Raw genomic sequence first — 21,653 nt, forward strand, 5'->3', positions numbered from 1 at the left:
GGGGATTTATTTTTCAATAAAGAAAGTATTTTAAAAATACTGTACTACATTGGTGTATATATTTCACTGGTATGTGCTTGTACACTGATTCTGGTATGTGCAAAGAATCATGAAATGTCACGGGAAGGTTATTAACATGTTTCTTTGAGTCATGAAAATTGTGTTTGATTGTGTGGCTATGCATTTAAAACTTTTAATTTTCTAAAACTGGCACTTTGCCAATACAGTGGTACCTCGGGTTAAGTACTTAATTCGTTCCGGAGGTCCGTACTTAACCTGAAACTGTTCTTAACCTGAAGCACTTTAGCTAATGTGGCCTCCTGCTACTGCCGCGCCGCCAGAGCACGATTTCTGTTCTCATCCTGAAGCAAAGTTCTTAACCTGAAGCACTATTTCTGGGTTAGCGGAGTCTCTAACTTGAAGCGTATGTAACCTGAAGCGTATGTAACCCGAGGTACCACTGTAGTACCCAAAGTAATATGGAACAAAATAAATAGAAGCAATACAGTATTGATAAACAACCTCACTAAAACCTAACACAAACAATTAATGCAAAGCAGACAGCAAAAGGAATCCCATCTCTTCTCTACCTGAGATGCAACCTTCTTGTATGCAAAGTATGCACCATGCTATGTGAAGTATGGCTCCCTAAAATAGTCATGTTGGTAATAATCCAACTCGGTTCATTTTTGTAGGAAGTGAAAAACATGTCTCTGACCTGGTACAAATTTCCATGGGGGTGGGTATAATGTGCAATAGAAAGTGGTATTGCAAAGACACAGTACAGTGGTACCTCCAGTTACGAACTTAATTTGTTCCGGAGGTCCGTTCTTATCCTGAAACCGTTTTTAACATGAGGTGCACTTTCGCTAATGGGGTCTTCCACTGCACGTGCGCCTCCGGCATGCGACTTCCGCTTGCACCCCAGGGCAAAGTTTGCTACCAGGAGCACCTACTTCCGGTTTAGCGGAGCTTGTTACCTGAAGCGTTTGCAAGGAGGACGGTACGTAACACGAGGTTCCACTGTACCTTGTGCCTTAGAGGAGAACAGACTGTAGACAAGAGGATAGGTGGTGCAGGAAAGGCAGATAAATGTTAAATGAACAGTTGGATTTTAAAGTGTCACCCAGGAAGAACTGGAAAGGACAAGAAGTCCATGACTACAGCCGAATCAATCAGACTTCCTTTTCTTAATTGCTGCCTATATTTGTTTTGATTTTAACTTGATTTATTTAATACCCCATTTGTATTGCCTTCCCCAGAAAACTGTTATTCAATTTTATTCTCATAGCAGTGTTTTAGACCAGGTTAGGCTGAAAGATGGTAACTTGCTCAAGGTCAAGCATTGAGCCTTATATTTGCATGGTAATTCTAACCCATTCACAAATGGTGGATTTTGGCAATTGCAAGGGGGAGACCTTCAAAATTTTAGGGAGCACATAACTCGTGGCAAGAGTAGTACTTCCCTCTCATTTTCGCTGCTGGCCACTTTACACCCCGCTACCTGATGCTATCAAATGATGCAGTTTCCAAGCATTCTGGGTAAAATATTGGCACCAGTGGCTTCTGAGAAGATCTCTGTTTCCATAAATAACAACACTAAAATAATGGGGGAAGGGAGAGATCACAAAATGACCCCAGTTCAGGAGTTTTGCGCTCTCAAATTTAAGTCAAAAGTTCTTTTCAGAGAACTTTGATCTCAGCACTGTTGGATTGGGATTTTGAGCTTGGGTCTCCTTGATCCAACTCCAGCTTTGAGTAAACCAATTCTCACTTCATGTTGTACCACAAACTCAAATAATCCCCTCCATTATACATCAGATCCTTAACGTCCTTTTTGAAAACTATGATGTGCCTGTGTGTGTGTGTGCGCGCGCGCATCTGCATTTGTGCATGTGTGTGAGAGAATGTTAGTATGTGCATGTAAGTTTTACTACTCTCCTGGACCTTCCATTGTAATAGTCTCCAGAGAGGGTAGCATCCAGGTCTGTATCTGCTGAACAGATTCTTGAGACTCCTTAAGAACCAACAAATTTCAAGCTTATGCCACAATAAATGTGTTAGTCTTTAAGCCACAAAGCTCTTTGTTCTCCTGGACTTGTCTTTTTATTCATACATCTGTTTCTTTGTCCTTGATATACAAAAATTAACATACAAACAATTAACATTTGTTTAGTGTTAACAATACAGGCAGAATTGCAGTAGGATGGGTGGGTGGTTATATAAGCATGTTCACTGAAGCAAGCTAAGAAATTTGGAAAGTAGCCATCTGCAATGGGGAACATTCCACTTTCAAAGCAGTATTGGTGGCACGTGAGCATTGAGACCAAAAGTTATAATTCTGATGAATTCAGAAATAAAACAGTAATTTAAAATCATAAAATCATTTTGTTTTATATTAGCTTAGTGAAGAATGTGCATAAAATTTTGACGGAGCAGAAGTCTATTACTGTATCTGCATATGAATTATGATAATTGCTATATAATTTATGATAGTTCTCATTTGCTCTGAAAAAATTATTTCTTTTGTGTCTATAATGTCTTCATGTCTACTTTCTCATTTGTAGAACCCTAAGGATTGTAGCAAAGCCAAGAAACTAGTTTGTAATATCAACAAAGGCTGTGGTTATGGTTGCCAACTTCATCATGTAGTCTACTGCTTCATGATTGCATATGGTACTCAAAGGACGCTAATTTTGGAATCTCAGAACTGGCGATATGCTACCGGAGGCTGGGAGACTGTTTTTAGGCCAGTGAGTGAGACATGCACAGACAGATCAGGAAGTACTACTGGGCACTGGTCAGGTAAGTCCCATTTCATTACAGCTATTTTTCTTTCTTGCATAAGGGGCATGTTAAGAGAAATCTGATAACATTTCAGTCCCAGTTACCATTTGGGACCCAGTCTGCCTTTCCATTGTAGAGGAAAGATAATTTATGTTAGGAAATAAAGAAAAGCAATGGAAAGAAGAAAAATGAATATTATCAGGTGGTTCAAGAATTTCCTCAGATTGCCCCATGCTTAATTGGCTGTTCTGATGTTTTTATCAATTGCTCAGACACAGAAAGTTGTATTCAACAGTGTGTGAATGGACTTCTCTGCCTGCGAAACAAATCTTTTCTTCTTCTCCCCGCACACCCCAAATCTGTTTCAGAGGTTTGGGGAGCCCCTTCAGTCAGATTTGGAGGGCACAGAGGAGGAGAGGAAGGGGGAGTGTTCTATTGAACAAGCAAAAGTCTGCTTATTTAGCGTTTGACCTTCTACTCTGGGTAGTATTCTTCTCATAGCAATTCAGATAATCTACTGGTCAAAAGAGTAGAGAATGGAGAGATTTTTTTAATGATCTAAGGTACTGTTTCATGAAGCTAACCCTTGTGATATAAGACTGAAGTCCAATGCTCTAACTCTGGTTCATCAGATGAACTTGGGAAGCTCACAGATGAGCATACAAGAGATATCCCTTGTTTTGGTCACATTATTTGAAAAGAAGATCTGTACCGTCAGTGAATGTTATGTCGTCTGGTTTTTTTTTAAAAAAAATTAACTTTGGCTGGTAGCCAGTCATGTTATCAACAGTATCTAGGCTAGCCTTCAACCGTTATTCTCTTTCTAATTGAATAGCTATATTAGGCATGTTGGCTGGAATCCAAAAGGCAATGGCGAGAGCCTTTCTGTATTCATTTGTATCAAAATAAGGGTCACTTATTGCACCAAAGAAATACATTGCTGAGAGCTGTTTATATATAAACAGTTTAAGAGATATGGGTAGGAATCTCAGCCTAGTATGGCATGGCAAATATTTAAAAGCATATTAGATATACCAGGCGTAAACATCTTGGTTGTCTGATCTTTGTTTGGATCTGATTTTATTGTGCTTCCTCTATACTTTATAGTTTTACTTCTGCAGAGATTGATGTTGTTGATAAAAAGCTGTGATGAAATTTCTCCTCTTGGAATTTTGTTCAAAAAGTAGCTCTGGATTATCATCTGAACTACCAGGTGTTTGGTTGAAAATCAGTTACACTGAATACTTTATCTGGCGTATATAAGAGTTCCAGTTTGACCTATGTTTTAGTTAGATGACTTGTAGCTTTTTGTTTCTCCTTAACAAATGTTCCAGTCCTAGAATCCTGGCTTCTTCCTTCTTTCATATTTAGGGCCACACTTCAAAGTGATATTAGCCACATAGTTCAATCCATAATTGAAGGGAGTCTTTTTGTTTTTGTTTTGACCAGTAGCCAGTGTGGAGGCTTAAATCAGATTGGGATCCTGGTAGAGAAAATAGGGGCTCTAACTCCCTCCTCCTCTCACAAATACATACTGCGGCCTGATCTAGATCAAGGTCACCATACCTGAAGTTTGCATTTCCCAAAAGAGGTGGTTTTTGGTTATACAAACTGTGGGTGCAGGGACCCTGATCTGTATCAGCCCACAGTGGGGAGGGCAAAAGGATTAAAGCCACATTCTTTGCACATTAGGGTCCTGGTCTGGTTCAGGTCTCATGCTATTTGCTCTCAAACTCTTTGCATTTAATTTTTAATTTATTAAATTTCTATATCACCCTTCATCTGAAGGCCATAGGGTGGTTTACAATATAAAAATACAAAAATATATAGCATAATTTTTGGATTGGATAGCCATCTGTCATGGATGCTTTAGCTGAGATTCCTGCATTGCAGGGGCTTGGACTAGATGACCCTTGAATCCCTTCCAACTCTAAGATTCGATGATTCTATAAATAACAAACAAAAACAATACCCTCGGTTTAAAAGACCATTGATTTGTTTTAGAGCAGATATACACGACTAAGGGGTCATCCAAACTTACCTTTGTTCTGCACTTTCTAGTCATAAGTCTGCACTTTCCAGGTCGGTGATGGAATGGTTTGCTTGTTTTTGTCCCAGCGCTTTTACTACTGAATTGTTACAAACAGCAATCTGAGGGGAAAGCCCATTGCTGTTTGCTCCAATTCAGTGGTAAAATGTGGGGTTTCCTGGGGAAAGTGCTGGGACAAAAAAAATAAAAAATAAAATAAAATCAGACAGACTTGGAAAGCCCAGACCTTTTGCCTAGACACATGGCACAAAAGGAAGTGTGGATGAGCCTGAACATTGCATGTAATTTGGCCCAAAGTTGCAGGAAGTCTTTCAGAAACACCTTTTTACACTACTTGAGTACTTGATAATGAACTACTTACTTTGAGCCAGTTACTGGTTTGTTTCAAGAAGTTCAATATGAGTCAAGGAATCTGAGATACTTTAGAGTTGGATTTAGCTGCTTCTCTGAAACAACGCTCTCTGAACCGGTTTCCAGGTTCGGTTTCAGGTTCGATTCGACTCTCTGAATTAGACTGCAGGATCCTCCAACTGCGAAACATCAGTACATGTAAGGTTATAAACACGTGTGTGTGTGTGTGTGTGTGTGTGTGTGTGAGAGAGAGAGAGAGAGAGAGAGAGAGAGAGAGAGACTCATTTTGAAGATGATTTGGAGTGAGTGAACAACATGCAACTTGTATTGAATTCATAATTTCAGACTGATAACATTTCCCTCTAGTTTGTGATTTGCTTGTTAGTGACTTGGGTTAGTGCCAGTTGGAAAGAGGCTTCTGTTCTCACCAGGGCTAATGGAGAGCAAATGGTGGCTTGAGCTTGTGTTGGCAGCTGACAAATGATCACATGTAAAATTATGCATTAGCATACTTATGGAGTTCTTGGCCTCTCAATCCCATGAGAACAGGTAATCTTTCACTGAGGGCAGCCAGTGGTACACTCAGGTTTGCTTCGTCTGTGCAATTATAGTGAATCCGTTCATTGTCCATTCATCTGTTGATTGAAGTTCCAGGACTATGAAGTTCCAGGGCACATGCAGAGTGTCATCTGCACAGAGTGCCTTATTGTCATAGTGAATCTTACTCTCTTATTTTGGGCTGAATGAACTGCTGGACAATTCAAACAAGAACACAAATAGAAAGCAGTTCTTTACTAGACTGCTCCCCTAACCATACAGGTGATTAAATTATATGGCAGGGTTTGTAACAGTCTTAAGATGGAATGTGGGAATTGTTAAAAGGCCTTGTTTCGCTGTCCTTGGTACAAAAAGGCACCAAAAACATCAGGGGCAGAGAAGCTTAGGCGTTCTCCCTCTGAAAAGAGTAGAACCTAGCAGTTAGTTCGGTTTTGTATTCTTCAATCCCTGTGGTGCAACCTGAGCAACATTTTATTTTTTGCACCAAAAATGGCCTTAACAGGAACATAACCTTATAAGGACCCATAGCTGAAGATCTTCCTTTGCACAACTAAGAAACTCTAGCATGAATTAATGGTGACAGGAAGATGCCCCAGTTATGTTGAGTACTTGTGTTTGGAGTTCTGAAGCAGGGTAGCTTGAAACGTTAAACTTGAGAAGTGTTTTCAGTGTGCTCAAGTTTCTCTGTGTTCTGAGCCAAGACTTTTGTGGGAAATGCCAAAGCTTCCATCACCAGAGCCTCAAGTATACCCAACTGGAAAGAGATAGTCTTGTGCTGTGTGCACTGTCATTTCAAGCTTCCTGTCTGGAGTTTATAGACAGGTGTTGATGTGATTGAGTTTAGGTGTAAGGTTAGGGTCATCCCCAATCTCTTATTCTGCAATGTGCCCAGCAGTGCAGGGGGCATGTTTAAAGTGTGTTTTTCTTCTCCATTGAATTGAGTGGGAGATATTTTCCTCTCGTCAGCTCTTGTCACTCAAAATCTATTTTGCAAGGAAAACTTCAAAACATGGGGGTGGGCGGGATTGTGTTTTGCTGCTCTCTGAAAGCAAAGTATTCATATTCAAATATATTAACTTCTTTCTTCCTGTTTCTTTGAAGTAATAAAACTTTGCAACTTAACTTGTGCACACAATAAATAGTTATAACGATCTATGCCAATGCACATTCAATTAGTTTTCCTTTTGCTGTTTCTATGTAGACAAGAGCAGTGTGAGTTCAGAGGCAGTGAGCCCGGCTTCACTGGGGTCCAAAAGTGTGCAATTACCAATAAAGACAGGGCAACAGTTTGGGATTAAAATGGCCACAACTTTATTGGTTACAAGATGTAAGAAGGCTTTTGGAAATAGGCACTTGATATGTATCCTGAATCAGCCTAGCCTGATTGCTTGCTGATTGCCCGTCATGGTCGATCCTGGGTTAAAGGATCCCCCCATGACGCAGATCAAATGGAGAAGACCTGCTAGGCTGCCATTTGGGAAGTTTTATGGCCTGTTAGTCCATGTCTGGGCCTCCGGACAAAACTTTTCCCATGGTCCATTGCCGAGTGCATTGCCCACTCACAGTATAGCAGGTATGTAAGGTGTGGAAGTGGACCTGAGTGAAGACAGGCTCCCCCAAGTCTTCCTCCAAACCCATTCCCCCTAGACTGGCCATGATTGGCCGATTTGAATTTAAGTTTTGGTGGGACTTCCCAGAGCACCCTGCAGCTGGCCAAGATTGTTAACAGTGCCGGCAGCCACATGGGTAAGGACACCTGGCTCCCCTGAGTCTGCACCAGTCTTCAATGACTGCCATTGATGATATGGTAAGTGGTCCTTCTAATAAGTATGCAAAGGGACAAAAATTAAGAACTCCTTTAAAATTTGTTTTAGTATTTATATTCCTTATGCAGTGCTCTTTCATTGTGTTAACTTGCAGTCAGTGACATTAAACAGCAGTTACTAAATTGTTTGTTCCTATCAAGCAGAGTGTAGTGCATTTATCTTCATACTAATGAACTGAACTGTCCCTGTTGGAAAATTTTAATTAATTTTGATTAGTAATTATTTAAATATGTTCAAAGCCTGGAATGGATGAAACAATTTATATAGTTACCTAGTGTGAAAATAATTAAGCGGTTTATCTGTGTATTAAGAGGATTTTTATTTTTAAGTGCCATTGTTGATGTCTTTTCTATTTATGTACACTAGTCATTTGTGTGTATTCCAGTGGCTAATTAAATCACTTCTAGTATTAAGGGAAATAGCATGAATTCTAATAGGGTATTTGACTGTAATCCTTCAGCATTTAATGAGGTAGCACCCCCCACCCCACTTTGTAGTCTTCTGGCAAAGAATCTTGAGATTTTTCCTATGAAGTTCAAGCTGGGTATTTCTAGAGAGTTGAAAAGACAACAGTTATGGTTAGATCTGTTGATCAACTTTAAGTGATAAAACAGCCAGAAAGACAAGTATATTTATATGGGAGTCCATCAACGTTTCTAAAGTAAAACATTTCACCTGCCATTCCCAGTGGGCTTCAGGTGTGGACAGAGGGTTGACCAGCCTGGATGGAGGCAGGACCTCCTCTGCATCAGCATGCCGACACAAAGCATGCCAAAACCAGGGGCAGAGTCAGCAAAGTTATGCAAACATGCACAGTCCTCTTTGGATTTTCATCACTTCTCTTGGGTCACACTGTAGAGCTAGTTGGTTTCTGAGGAACTGAGTCTTATCATCATCATCATCATCATCATCATCATCATCATCATCATCACAACCGATTAGTTATAGTTGGCAGGTTTTTTTCACTTCCTCTGTACTACACACAGTGGAATGTTGCAACTAGTGCAGAAGTGCCTTCTTAAACAGTTGGCAAGTTGGTTCTTTGTACAATTTTGAGCCACTAACGTGCCATTTTACTATCTAAATTCTGATCCTAGTACAGTGGTGCCTCGCAAGACGAAATTAATTCGTTCCGCAAGTTTTTTCTTCTTGCGAGTTTTTCGTCTTGCGAAGCACGGTTTCCCATAGGAATGCATTGAAAATCAATTAATGCGTTCCTATGGAGACTGCTTGCCAGGCTGGCGGTGCGGAGAAGGGCTTTTCTCCCCACCGCAAGCCTTCAGGACAGGTCGGGGAACAGAGGGGAAGGTGCGCAGCGCTTCTCCTCTGTTCCCGGGGCTTGCGGTGGGAGGAGGGTTTTTCCTCCCCACCGCCAACATTCAGAACAGCATTCTGAATGTTGGCGGTGGGAAGGAAAACCCTCCTCCCACCGCAAGTCTTCAGGACAGCCATCCAAAGGCTGGCGCGGGGAGGAGGTCTCTCCGCCCCACCGCCAGCCTTCGGGGGAGCCTTCCGAAGGCTGGCGCGGGGAGGAGGTCTCTCCGCCCCACCGCCAGCCTTCGGGGGAGCCTTCCGAAGGCTGGCGCGGGGAGGAGGTCTCTCCGCCCCACCGCCAGCCTTCGCAAGGCTGCTCGGAAGGCTGGCGGCGGGGCGGAGAGACCTCCTCCCGCCGCCAGCCTTCCGAGCAGCCTTGCGAAGGCTGGCGGTGGGGCGGAGAGACCTCCTCCCGCCGCCAGCCTTCCGAGCAGCCTTCCGAAGGCTGGCGGCGGGAGGAGGTCTCTCCGCCCCACCGCCAGCCTTCGGAGGAGCCTTCCGAAGGCTGGCGGCGGGAGGAGGTCTCTCCGCCCCACCGCCAGCCTTCGGAGGAGGTCCGAGGATAGTGGGGAAGACGCGCTGCACTTCCCCGCTGTCCTGGAGATTTCCCTATGGGCTTTCGTCTTGCGAAGGAAGCCCATAGGGAAATTCGTCTTGCGAAGCGCATCGAAAAACGGAAAACCCTTTCGTCTAGCGGGTTTTTCGTCTTGCGAGGCGTTCGTCTTGCGGGGCACCACTGTAGATAGTTTATGTAATCCAGGCCAGCCCTCGTGATGTATGGCTTTTTCATTGCTTATGTTTAGGAGGCCAGTTAAACTTCTTATAAGTCTTTAAGGTCTCTAAGCTATTGTAGCGTGCTGTGAGTTTGGTGGTACTTTGTTTTTCAGTTTGTATTGCATGCTGTACTGATATCCTTGGGGAGGAAGAACAGGATATATTGTAAATTATTTGAAATAAACAAACTGGTAGGTTAGAATCTGATTGCTAGAGTAAAAGGATTGTATAGATGGAGGTGCTGAACCCTCCTTATACCTGCAGCTTACCTCCCAGCAGACTGTTCCCACACTCTGCTCCTCTGCATCTGAATTCAAATACATTACTGGATATTAGCTCAATTCAGAGATTTTGGGAATTTTGCCCTCTTCTGCTTTAGTTTTTCAGATTTTCCTTTTGTCTTACATTTGCTGGTTTTAAATTTTGCTTGGGTTGTGTAAATGAGTTTTAGTCACATCACACTGGAATCTTTTTATAAATAGTGGTTAAAATATTGTAAATAAAGGGAATGTATAGAGTAAAATCTTGACTGTCTGCTAATGGAATGAGAAATGAAGGAGGAACAGATGTTATCAGCCCCATGGAGCAGAAAATGGAAAAATACAAGAATACTCCTATACAAATTAATGCATCTTTACCCTTAACTGTGGTGGGGTCCAGATATGCTGTAAAATATGCTGTAAAAGTTTATGATGAATTGCAGCAAGAAAGTTCAGGGATTTTGAACTTACCCATTCAAGTAAAAGGAGTAAAGGTTCCAGTTGCCTATAGGGCCAGCTAATTTTGAAGAGTGATGTACAAAATATTGTCACATGATCTAGGTGATTTGAAAAGCTAATTTAAAAGCTAATTTCAGAATGTTGACCTTCCAAGCTCTTCTCACAAAAATAAAGGTATTATTCTAATGTGGAATGCCTGTTAACCTACAATGCGAAGTAATACATGCTGTGATCACACACAGCCCTCCAATTTTCCTAACCTGTATGCTAGAAACAAACCAAAATGACTTACGGCTTTATCTCTGATCTTTTCACTTATGTCATTATGTGTTGGGCTGAACTTTTTGAACATGAAATGTCAGATAGGCTCAGTGGCGTAGCGTGGGGGGTGCAGGGGGTGCCAGCCGCACCAGGCGCAACATCTGGGGGTTAGGGTTAGGGGGCGCAAATCCACAGGTTAGGGGGCGCAAATCCATGGGTTAGGGGGCGCAAATTGCTTACCTTGCCCTGGGTGCTGACAACCCACGCTACGCCACTGGATAGGCTTACCTGTATCTGGTACTAGATGTCAAGTACTCTTCACATTGATGATAATTAGAGGAAACACCTAATGAATATCAAGCTCTCGAAGTGTTTCATGTAGATCGATTGTAGGGAATATAGCCAACAAGCCTAATTGGGCCCGCCAAGCCTCTGAATGTGTCCTGCTAGGTCATTTTGGACAATCCATATCTTACAGCCCACAGTTGTCACCTGACATGATATCAGATCTGTTATCGCCAATCTAAGCATTATGATCGGGGTAAATAATTGATTATCTTTAATCTTAATGCTATGTGATTAATTCAAAAATTGGAGAGAAGGCTGTGTCTCCTCTTTAAAAGGCAGCAGGCACAGACTTTTCTCAGAACTTAGCTCTGTGGTACCATAGTGCTAAAAGCAGATATAACAGAAATGCTGCCTGTTTTTTGACAATAAAAAGAAATTCTTTCTTTGTATTCCTGGCTTGAGTTCAAGCTGCAGTTTGAACTTTGAAGCACCTGACATTATATGAAAGGCATCAGGTGATTGACTCATTTGTCAAAATTGCCCATGGATCTTCCCCTTATGTGTGTTGATACAATGGTACACTTTGGATTATTTACTTTTGACATTCTAATAGCAATGGAGAAGGGGAGACTTGCCGTGTTGGTTTTGGAGCTCCTATGCTCCCTTTGTAGATTGAAGTCAACTTTTGGTTTTGCTCATTGGGGCAGTTGTCCTTGTAAATCAGAGGAGAGTGCATGTGCAGCAGTGACTGATGACTTGGAATATTTTTCCCCTTTATCTCTCATCCTAAAATTAAGTAATACATCGCAACATAGGTACAAAACATCACTACTGTTAGCTGTCTTGGGTACCTCCCATAACAATGCTTATAAACAATCAGATTGCCTAAGAGCTATCTGTGATGTGACATAACCTGATTTCCAATACTGGAAGCAGGCAATAGAGTGTTTTGAAGATTGAAGGGCACTTCATGGGCACTTCCTTTCATGTAGTATATATGCTCTTTTATTTTGCCCCAACTGTTGCTTTTTGCAGCAGGTTTGTAATTGTTTGAAGCATCTAAAAACCTGAAAAATGGTTTTACTACAGACTATTGTGGTATGAATGTGCATGCCACCAGAAATAATGCTTGTATTATACCACATCACCTTTGACTTTTTGAGAAACTTGCCTATCTTCAGGCGAAGGCACAAGAGGATAGAATTTAGATATTTCTGTTCTGCAGTAGTGGTGCTCTGAACTGAAATTTAAGGATATGTCGAGAATCCATTCTTAATCTGCAACATTAAGTCAAAGCCATTCCTTTGAAAGGATAGGGCCAGTAATATAAGAATTGAATATTATGGATGAATGCTTGGAGCAAATGCATTTTTGCTGAAAAAAACAATAAATGTTTAGAACAGTCTACTAGGCAGGAATAATGAAGCAAAGAATTTAGTGCATTTCAAAAACAATTATATTATATTCCAGTAGAAATAATATGTTATAAGTCTTGGTAGAGCATTTTCTTGCTTTTGTGTGCTGGTGTTTTCAAGAACAGTCTAGAGAATATACCATGCCTTCCAATTCAAATAGTAATGTACTGTACTTTGAGAATTGGATTATAGCAACAAAACTGAGATTATTTTAATGGTAAGTGGACTGTAAATGAAACCTGCTTTTGAGACTATGACCGGCTTGCAAAACAATAATAATTTCAAAGGGAGGTTTCATTTACAGTCCACTTACAATTAAGATAATCTCGGTTTTGTTGCTATAATTTAAAAGCTATGGAAGATCGGGTTGTAGATAATTTTATAAACCACTAAGACAATGTAATTTTTCCAGTGGACAAGTGGCTGCCTTTTAGCAAAAATGAACAAAAACTTATGTCTGTGTCACAGGAGGTGAAATTTTTACACATAGGATTGAATTTGATACGGTTAAAAAGATGAACTTGAGCACTATTTATGTACATCTTTTTTTGGTTTTTAACAAATGAATGATATAGAACAAGGGATGTATGACCTGATAGTTCTTTCATGGTTACTTGTGGCTGTTATATGCTCTAATGTGAATTCTTCAATATAGTGTTAGAATATTGAAAATTCCAATAAAAATAGTTTTGTTTTGGGGTTGTTTTTTTAAAAAGAAGCATAATGTTATAATGGAAGTACACCAGTGTTCTGAAGGATTGCATAAAAAGATAGGAATTGAGTGTCATATGGGGGTTCCCAATTTGAAAATAACACACCATCTAAACGTAGACTGCCTTCACATGCTGAGATTAATGAACCGTCAGGAGCCCCACTTTGGGAAACTAGCTTCAAGGAACTCACAGAGGAGGAGAGGCACCACAGCAATTTCTCCCCTGAAATCTCCAACTACAAAAGGATGGGTGGGAACCCTGAAAAGGTACCTTCCGTAGATCATGAAGTCCAATTTTGCAATAACTCACCCAAAAGTCTATAGCAGCAATACAAGATCCTGTAACTCAATGCAACAAATAAAGATAAGCCAAATTAGAATTTTAAGAACATTTGAATCTCAGTACAGGCACACACCAAGAAAATAATAATTAGCTTAGGCTAGAATACTTATTTCCACCACTTTCCAGGCCCCCCAGTGAGAAGTGGCTTGACAAAACTGGTCTTGACACACAGCTTCAGGAAATCAGGCAAGGAGAAATAGCCAGCAGAAATAACTCAAGCAATAACTTCACAGCAGCAGGAGGGCTAATGGCTGGCAGGGGGCAAGAAATCTATGAGGGAGAGATATTTTATACCAGTTCTCACAGAGACAGCACAACCTGCCCTCAACTAATCCCAGAGTTTTATTGAAATTTCCAGAACTAGTCAGAAGATGAACCCCATGACAGGCCCAACTGCAAGATGTTCCTCTACTGATTTTGGAATGCAAGGGGGTGTTCTTGAGTTTTTGGTACCAGACTCAAGAGATAAGGGACCGTAAATTAGCAATTACTACATCAGAACACTAAGTTCCTAGGGAACCTGGGTCAACCCAGTAGCTCTAGCTGCCAGTGAACTGAAGTTGGCTTAAACGGCCCCGATTTGCGCAGTTATAAAACATACCAATTCCGATTAGTAATAATCACATCACAAGATTCACCCAAACCTTACACTGAACACTGATGTATTCCTGTTACTTGTGGCACCAGTATAAGTACTGTGGATGATCAAATCAAAATGTAAAAAACAGAGGGGGACATAGATATTAGTGTCATTGATCCTTTATAGCAGGCTTCCTCAACCTCGGCCTACAACTCCCATGATCCCTAGCTAGCAGGACCAGTGGTCAGGGATGATGGGAATTGTAGTCTCAAAAACATCTGGAGGGCCGAGGTTGAGGAAGCCTGTTTTAGAGGAAACTGTTTTTGGCCTACAACTCCCATGATCCCTAGCTAGCAGGACCAGTGGTCAGGGATGATGGGAATTGTAGTCTCAAAAACATCTGGAGGGCCGAGGTTGAGGAAGCCTGTTTTAGAGGAAACTGCTGTGGACTTTTTGACTGATCCTTCTTTCCTCCAACAAAGCCATGTAGAGGAATGGAAATGCTGAGTGTGTGTGTGCCTTCATGGCTTGAAGCTCACTGGAATTTTCCACTCCATTATGTGTCACTTACCTGAAATCTTGTTTGCCATTTTGTTGCCATTTCACTTAATTTGGAGAGAGTATCTTGGAGCGATTCAGTTTACTTGACTTTTTGCGATCCTGAATAATTTGGTGTCATCTTCATACTTACTGCTCACCCTGACTAGTTTATTTATATACGGTACAAGTTAAATGTATGTACTAAATGAATTTCTAATCAGCATTTCAGGGCACATTGCTCTTACAAGGCAGGTTGCAAAAAGATCTTAAACACACAGACACCATAACAAACCAATATATACAAAAAAACCAAAACAAAACACACTTTCAAAACCATTAATTAAAACTAGCAGCAGCTAAAGTTTTTTCCCCCAAGCATGACACATCAACCAAGTGTGGACTGGAATAATGCTAGTCCTAAAACAAAACCTTAGTGAAAGACCTACACTGGCTCCCAGTATGTTTCCGAGCACAATTCAAAGTGTTGGTGCTGACCTTTAAAGCCCTAAACGGCCTCGGTCCAGTATACCTGAAGGAGCATCTCCACCTCCATCGTTCTGCCCGGACACTGAGGTCCAGCGCCGAGGGCCTTCTGGCGGTTCTCTTGCTGCGAAAAGCCAAGTTACAGGGAACCAGGCAGAGGGCCCTCTTGGTAGCGGCACCTGCCCTATGGAACACCCTCCCATCAGATGTCAAAGAGAAAAATAACTTCCAAACTTTTAGAAGACATCTGAAGGCAGCCTTGTTTAGGGAAGCTTTTAATGTTTAATAGTTACAGAAAGGTAGCCGTGTTGGTCTGCCATAGTCAAAACAAAAAAAATTTTTTCTTTCCAGTAGCACCTTAAAGACCAACTAAGTTAGGTAATACCAAGAACTAACTTAGTTGGTCTTTAAGGTGCTACTGGAAAGAAAAAAATTTTTTTGTTTTGACTATGGCAGACCAACACGGCTACCTTTCTGTAACTGGAACTATGGAAGGCACCACATTGAGCCGCATGAAATGGAAGTCCATCAACCTCACCATACCAAGAACTAACTTAGTTGGTCTTTAAGGTGCTACTGGAAAGAAAAAAATGTTTAATAGGTTATCGTATTTTAGTGTTTTATTGGAAGCCGCCCAGAGTGGCTGGGGAAACCCAGCCAGATGGGTGGGGTATAAATAATAAATTATTATTATTATTACTTAGTAGACTTCATTGTTTTTTTCCACTGATAACTGAAAACTATTCATAAACCTGTTCTCTCTATATTTTAGCTAGCTGCTGATCAGTTACCAGTCCATAAGACAATCCAGTCTATTATAGCATTACCGCTAGGAGCATTTGGTGAGTGCCTTTCGAATGTCCCAGTACATAGAGTCTACCATATGACCACTATATACCTGTTTGCTTTAAGCTCTAGGTGTGTAAGCTGAGTTCTGAGGTTACTGAGGTAAAACTTTCCTTCACACAAGTGAAGTTAACTTCATCGTAAGAGGCATTTAAATTATTTTACTTGACCAGTTCCTATGATGCTTATGAACTACAGTTTGCTCATTAGAAATGATGGCAGAATAAAGCTTACATATAAGTTGAGAAAATAAAAACCCTAAAAGACTTTATTCAAACTTTCTGTGTAGGATTTTTTCATTTATTTTCTCACCAGTATTGCCATCAAAGACTTTGAAAAATGTGTGGTGTAGGAAAGATTCCACCCCGCCCCCAGCTTTTCATTATGTGAATCATGGTGATAGGAATCAGGGGCCCTGCTTCTGGTCTTCCCATAGAATACAGTGAGAGCAGCATGCTGGACTAAATGGATCTTCAGTCTGATCCAGCAGGGACCTTCTTATGGTCTTAATTATTGTGTACATGGAATAAATGCCGAAAGCTTTTTCTTCTGCACCTCTGAAGCTATTTGCGATCGTGTTAAATCATTCACATTAGTTTATCCTTTTCATCTGTTCTTTAAAGAACAAGCATTCGGTGTTAGTGTTAATAGTGTAAAGCTGCTGGTGGGGCGTCTCCAACTGAAAAGGTTAACAAAAGGGAAGCGTCTCCTAATTTGACTGAAGTTCTGTGCTCTGCAATGATAATTCTTAGCATGAAGGTTGTGTCTGCAATTCCTGTTCTTCCTATGTCAGTGTGGCAGGAGGAAGCAGTAGAAGAGTTCTCGCTGTCTTACATAAAGTATAAATCAGGTATGATATGTATAAAGATCTTGTGCAGATAGACAGCAGCACACGCTTGCAATGCTGCCATTATTTTAAAGATCAATCAGAAAATCAGCATTGGAACACTTTAAATCATAATCCTATACACAGATTTCCTGGGAGCAAGCCCCAGGAACCATTATGAAGCTTGCTTCTGAGTCGACATATATAGGATTGTGCTGTGAGCCTGTAAGCATGCAGTTACGATTTGATTAAATCTCCAGTAGCTTGTAAATACTAAAAATTCATGAGAAAAAGTTTACATCATGACTGAATAGCATTAAGAAAGAAGATTTAAGCTTCATACTTCTAGCAGTAGGAAGTGCATTAATGTTGTTGTTAAAATATTCCAAAGAGAACTTACTGCAATAGTAAGATGTGATAATTACAATTAAGTTTGAAGAGGAATGAAACACTTTTCCATTAGTGCTCAATAATAGTGGTCTAATTGTTCCATGGAAAAACTAAAACTTGTTCCATGACAGTTAATGGATATTAAGTGAGTGGATAATTGACTAGATTGTATTTTTCAGCTACTGTTCAGGATGCATATAACTTTTTTTTTTAAAAAAAATACTCACTGCAGAAGCATGTACAGTGGTACCTCTAGATATGAATGGGATCTGTTCTGGAGCCCCATTCGCATCTAGAAGCAAACGTAACTAGCGATGGCACGTCTGCACACGCGTGCGTTGCTTTTCGCCGCTTCTGACATCATTTTGAGCGTCTGCGCATGGGCAAGTGGCAAAACCCGGAAGTAACGCACTCCGTTACTTCCGGGTTGCCGCGGAGCGCAATTTGAACGTGCTCAACTCGAAGCGTATTCAACCCGAGGGATGACTGTACTCCCAACCTGTTTATCTGAACCCTAGAAGGAGTAACCTTCAATTTCCTGATTTCTTAAAATCATCCTAATTTTTTAATTTTGTTTACCTGAATGCAATTGCATGCATGTTTTGTCAGGACTATGTGGGGCTTCAGCTATTGCCAAGCGCAAAGCCAACCCTGTCTAATCATTTCGCCACCAGCTCATAGGTCCTTACACTGCAGCATGAGCTGAGAGAAGGCTCCTAGCTCAAGGCCTCCAGCTGCGCTTTATTTAATGGGCAGCCAGGACCAAAACAGGCAGAGGGGGAAATTGGACAGTTCTAAAAGATTTGTGTAGTTCCAAAGTTCATGTCATTCAAAAGTTGCATTTTGCTAGGTGATGTAAAAGTGACTGTCAACATGAAAAGTAAATTACATGGTCCTGACTCTCCAAGAACCCCAGACTCTGACCAAGCAAATTTATTTCTCCCCTTGCTCCCAAATACAGTGGTATGTGGGGCTTACAAACTCCGCTAACCCGGAAGTAGTACCTTGGGTTACAAACTTTGCCCTGGGATGCAAACAGAAGTTGCACAGCAGCAGCGGGAGGCCCCATTAGCAAAAGCACACCTAAGGTTAAGAATGGTTTCGGGTTAAGAATGGACCTCTGGAATGAATTAAGTTCGTAACCCGAAGTACCACTGTACTCTGTGCAGACTCCACTGCTATTCTCCACAGGATATTCACCAATATTTATAGTTTGAAGGATAAAACTACTGAATTTGAGCTTCAAAAAGAAGGAAATCTATCTAGATTTATCACTATAATGAGAGTCAACCACATTTTGACCCCAAAAATGCACTTGGGAAGTATTCTGCAGTGTAAGGACCTATGAGCTGGTGGCAAAACTATTAGACAGGGTTGGCTCTGAAGATCCCTCTTCACTCTAAATGGAAACAAGCTCTTCTTACCAATCAAGTATCAGCCCACAACCACCACCACTGCCACACACGTTCCAAGTTCTGAGGATTTTCTCCCACTGTGTGTAGGCTATTAAATGTCATGAAATGTGCCCCTGAGCAAGAAAACCTTTATGTGCACATAAGGGCAGGTGCCAAAGTGGTATGTGCTTTGTACACAAATCGTAATTGCATCTACTGGCCAGTTCTAAATTTTCCTGGCTTCCTGTAGTGCTCTGCCAGCCCAGGTGTTAATGTTAGGTTAGTTTGATTTGGAAGTTTAAAGACTGTGGCTTAATGTCAGTTTACTAATCAGGATCTCAAACCAAATTTGGATTTAATGGCAAGCTGAAGTTTAATTAAACCAGAATAATTATAAGAGGAAGAGAGGGGCATCTCACTTGTTCCCAACTCCCAACATCCACTGACTAATGGTTAGGTTGGCTGAGGTTGATAGAAGTTGTGGTCTTACAATGTATGGAGGGCCACAGTTTCACCAGCCTTACTTAAACATGGTTTAGTGTGATGGACAAACAAGATCAGTTACCTGGATAACTTCATTCTGGAATTCATTTATGTGATATCAGATGCTATTTAGCCCCCAGTCCAAAGAAGTTTAAAAAATGTGAGGAATTTCACATTTAACACTTTTCAAAGTGAGAGAACATTGTGGATTCCTTGTTGTCCATAGTGTAGATTTGTCCTTCCTGGAGGAAGATGAACACTGGTTCTAAAAATGTGTGTGTGTGGCTGCTGCAGCAGCTGTCTATCTGCCATTCTGCATGGCATCACTTGTGCCAAGCAGTACATCGCTATTCTCCCCCATCACCCCATACCGATATACCTAGAACCATTTTGCAGTTGTTTGAATAAGGTCAGTAAGTTCATACATGCCACTCAGCTGCCCTTCTTTTTTCAATAACACTGTCTCCCCAAGCCATTTTGCACTGACAAGGTGTTGCACTGGAGCTAGGGTTTTATGTATTTTATTTTTAGAGCAAGCAAGTACATCTAATGTATTTCAGAATTAATGAATTTTACCCCTTTGGTCTGCTTCTGGGCTGTAGATTGAGGTCTAGCCCACGCCTTAGCAGTGTTGTTCCCACGTTTTCTCGCATCTTGTCTTGGAGTTGATAGGGCTGGGAAGGAATTTCACTTTGCATTCACACAGCTTGGTGCTGTAGCATTTTTGCCTGTCCAATAGCAGTGTCTTTCTTGGTTATTTGGTTATGTTGTCCTATAATTTTGCAAGCATTATACTCCATGTTTATTATAATTATTTTATTATTAAGGTACTACCTTATGAGATATTGGGTGTCAGTTCAAGAGCCATCTCAGAGGGGACTAGCATGCCTACCACATCCATGTTTTTAGTGATGGCATATGCCCTATTGCAGACCTGGACTCGCCTTCCACCCATTTATGTTTTCCCCAGCAAGTGAATTGGTGATTTTGTCAGTAAGCAGCTTGGCTGTCAGTGATCCTTGCCCTATGCCATGTCAAACTTTGTAAGTTGTAACCAATAAAGTAGCTGTTTTAACCCATTTTCTGTCTTGATATAATTCTTTCTCTTCCATTCCACCCTGCTTCATGTTGTGGAGCAATTATTTGCAAATACTTTTTGAGTTTTCAGTTTCTATCTTAATTATTTTCAACAGTAGGCATGGTGAGAAATATACTAAAGTTAAATTGTTTCTTTCAGAACATCCAATTGGGAATGTGTCTCATTAGACCAGTCCATCTCTGTATTAAATCAATTATTTTGATATTTACAAAGTATGATAAATTATTTCTAGCATCTTCTGTTTAAGATTTAATTTTCTTTTTCATCTTAATGTGGTATAATGAATATGTGTTATTTCTGAAAGGCCAGTGTTTTTTTCATTTTCATTTTTCACTATATGCCCAAGAATAAATGATTCTGGGAGTATGCTATTTTTCAGATAATCATTTACAGTGTCTGCTAAGTGAAGAAATCTCAGTAATAGTTGTCAGGCAGTAAATCACCCCTTCAAATGAGTACTTTTATATTGGCATTTTTTAAAGATGTGGTAATTTATGTGTTTCCTTTGTGTAGTAGTCAGTTATTATTTTGGTGCTAGTAGAAGTTTCACATGCAGCTCTTGGGGGCTCCTACAATATACTTATTGTACTTAATCTCCAGTGAAGCAGCTCAGGCCTTCAGCATCCATAAGGATGTTGGACAGATCAGTTGAAAACAGCCTTTCAAATGGATTTCCTTCTGTCCGTCCCCCCGTCCCCCCAGTTGATCCCCATCACGGTACAGTGGTGCCTCGCAAGACGAAATTAATTCGTTCCGCGAGTCTTTTCATCTTGCGCGGTTTTCCGTCTTGCGAAGCACGGTCAGTCGCAACTGCACCTCTTCAAGCGGTTTTAAGAAAAAAGGAAACAAACTCGCAAGACGTTTTCGTCTTGCGAAGCAAGCCCATAGGGAAAATCGTCTTGCGAAGCAACTCAAAAAACGAAAAACTCTTTTGTCTTGCGAGTTTTTCGTCTTCCGAGGCATTCGTCTTGCAAGGTACCACTGTATGGATTCTTCTTAGGGGTGCTTTTAACCGTAGTTGTCTACAACAAAAATATTTTTTTAAAAAAATATGCACACATTATGTGTATGCATATTGATTTGCCATGTACATTTAGATGTTCACTGATGCATAATTGCCACTGTCCCAATGGGTGCCTCATTGTTTTTCTTTTTTTCTGAAGTATTTAATTGTGTAAATTGTTTGTTCCTAGACACCACCTATATGCACTAAGGCCGAAATCCTAACCATGTCTAATCAGAACTCAGTTGGACTTGTTTCTTTGGGGTTAGAATTGCAGCCTTAATCTGCTTCCTACAATGAATTTTAAAAACCAGTGGGATGCATTGTTCATTATTGTTTTCACCTTTTTTGTTACCTGTAGACTTTATCTGTGTTCCTCAGTTAAAAGTCCAAGCCTCTTTGTCAAAATGAGTGGAACCACCAAGATTTGACTGCTCGTTTTGAACAACCACCTGCCCTTTAAACATTTGTTTTATTTTATTTTTTTCATTTAATAGCATCCAAACCAACGAAACACATAATTCATTGTTGTTCTTTTTCACATGGCAAGAATACATTGGCACTAAAAAGGATTTAAAGCTGCCAAACAGGAATTAGCTTGAGCATTATGC

General features: G+C 40.7%; 1 protein-coding gene across 2 annotated transcripts in view; it reads left to right on the forward strand.

Moving 5' to 3' along the window:
• Window positions 1–21,653, forward strand: part of FUT8 (fucosyltransferase 8) — an 84,517-nt gene that overhangs the window by 48,155 nt on the left and 14,709 nt on the right. The window contains exons 6-7 of one of the 2 annotated variants that reach the window (XM_083604723.1): window positions 2,568–2,805; window positions 5,315–5,386. In XM_083604723.1, the coding sequence (XP_083460849.1) occupies window positions 2,568–2,805; window positions 5,315–5,386 (310 nt within the window). The remainder of the gene's footprint in view (window positions 1–2,567; window positions 2,806–5,314; window positions 5,387–21,653) is intronic. The other variant, XM_083604724.1, reaches the window with a different exon arrangement.

Source organism: Podarcis filfolensis (assembly GCF_964270895.1).
Source record: "Podarcis filfolensis genome assembly, chromosome: 1".
Classification (NCBI taxonomy): Eukaryota; Metazoa; Chordata; class Lepidosauria; order Squamata; family Lacertidae; genus Podarcis; species Podarcis filfolensis.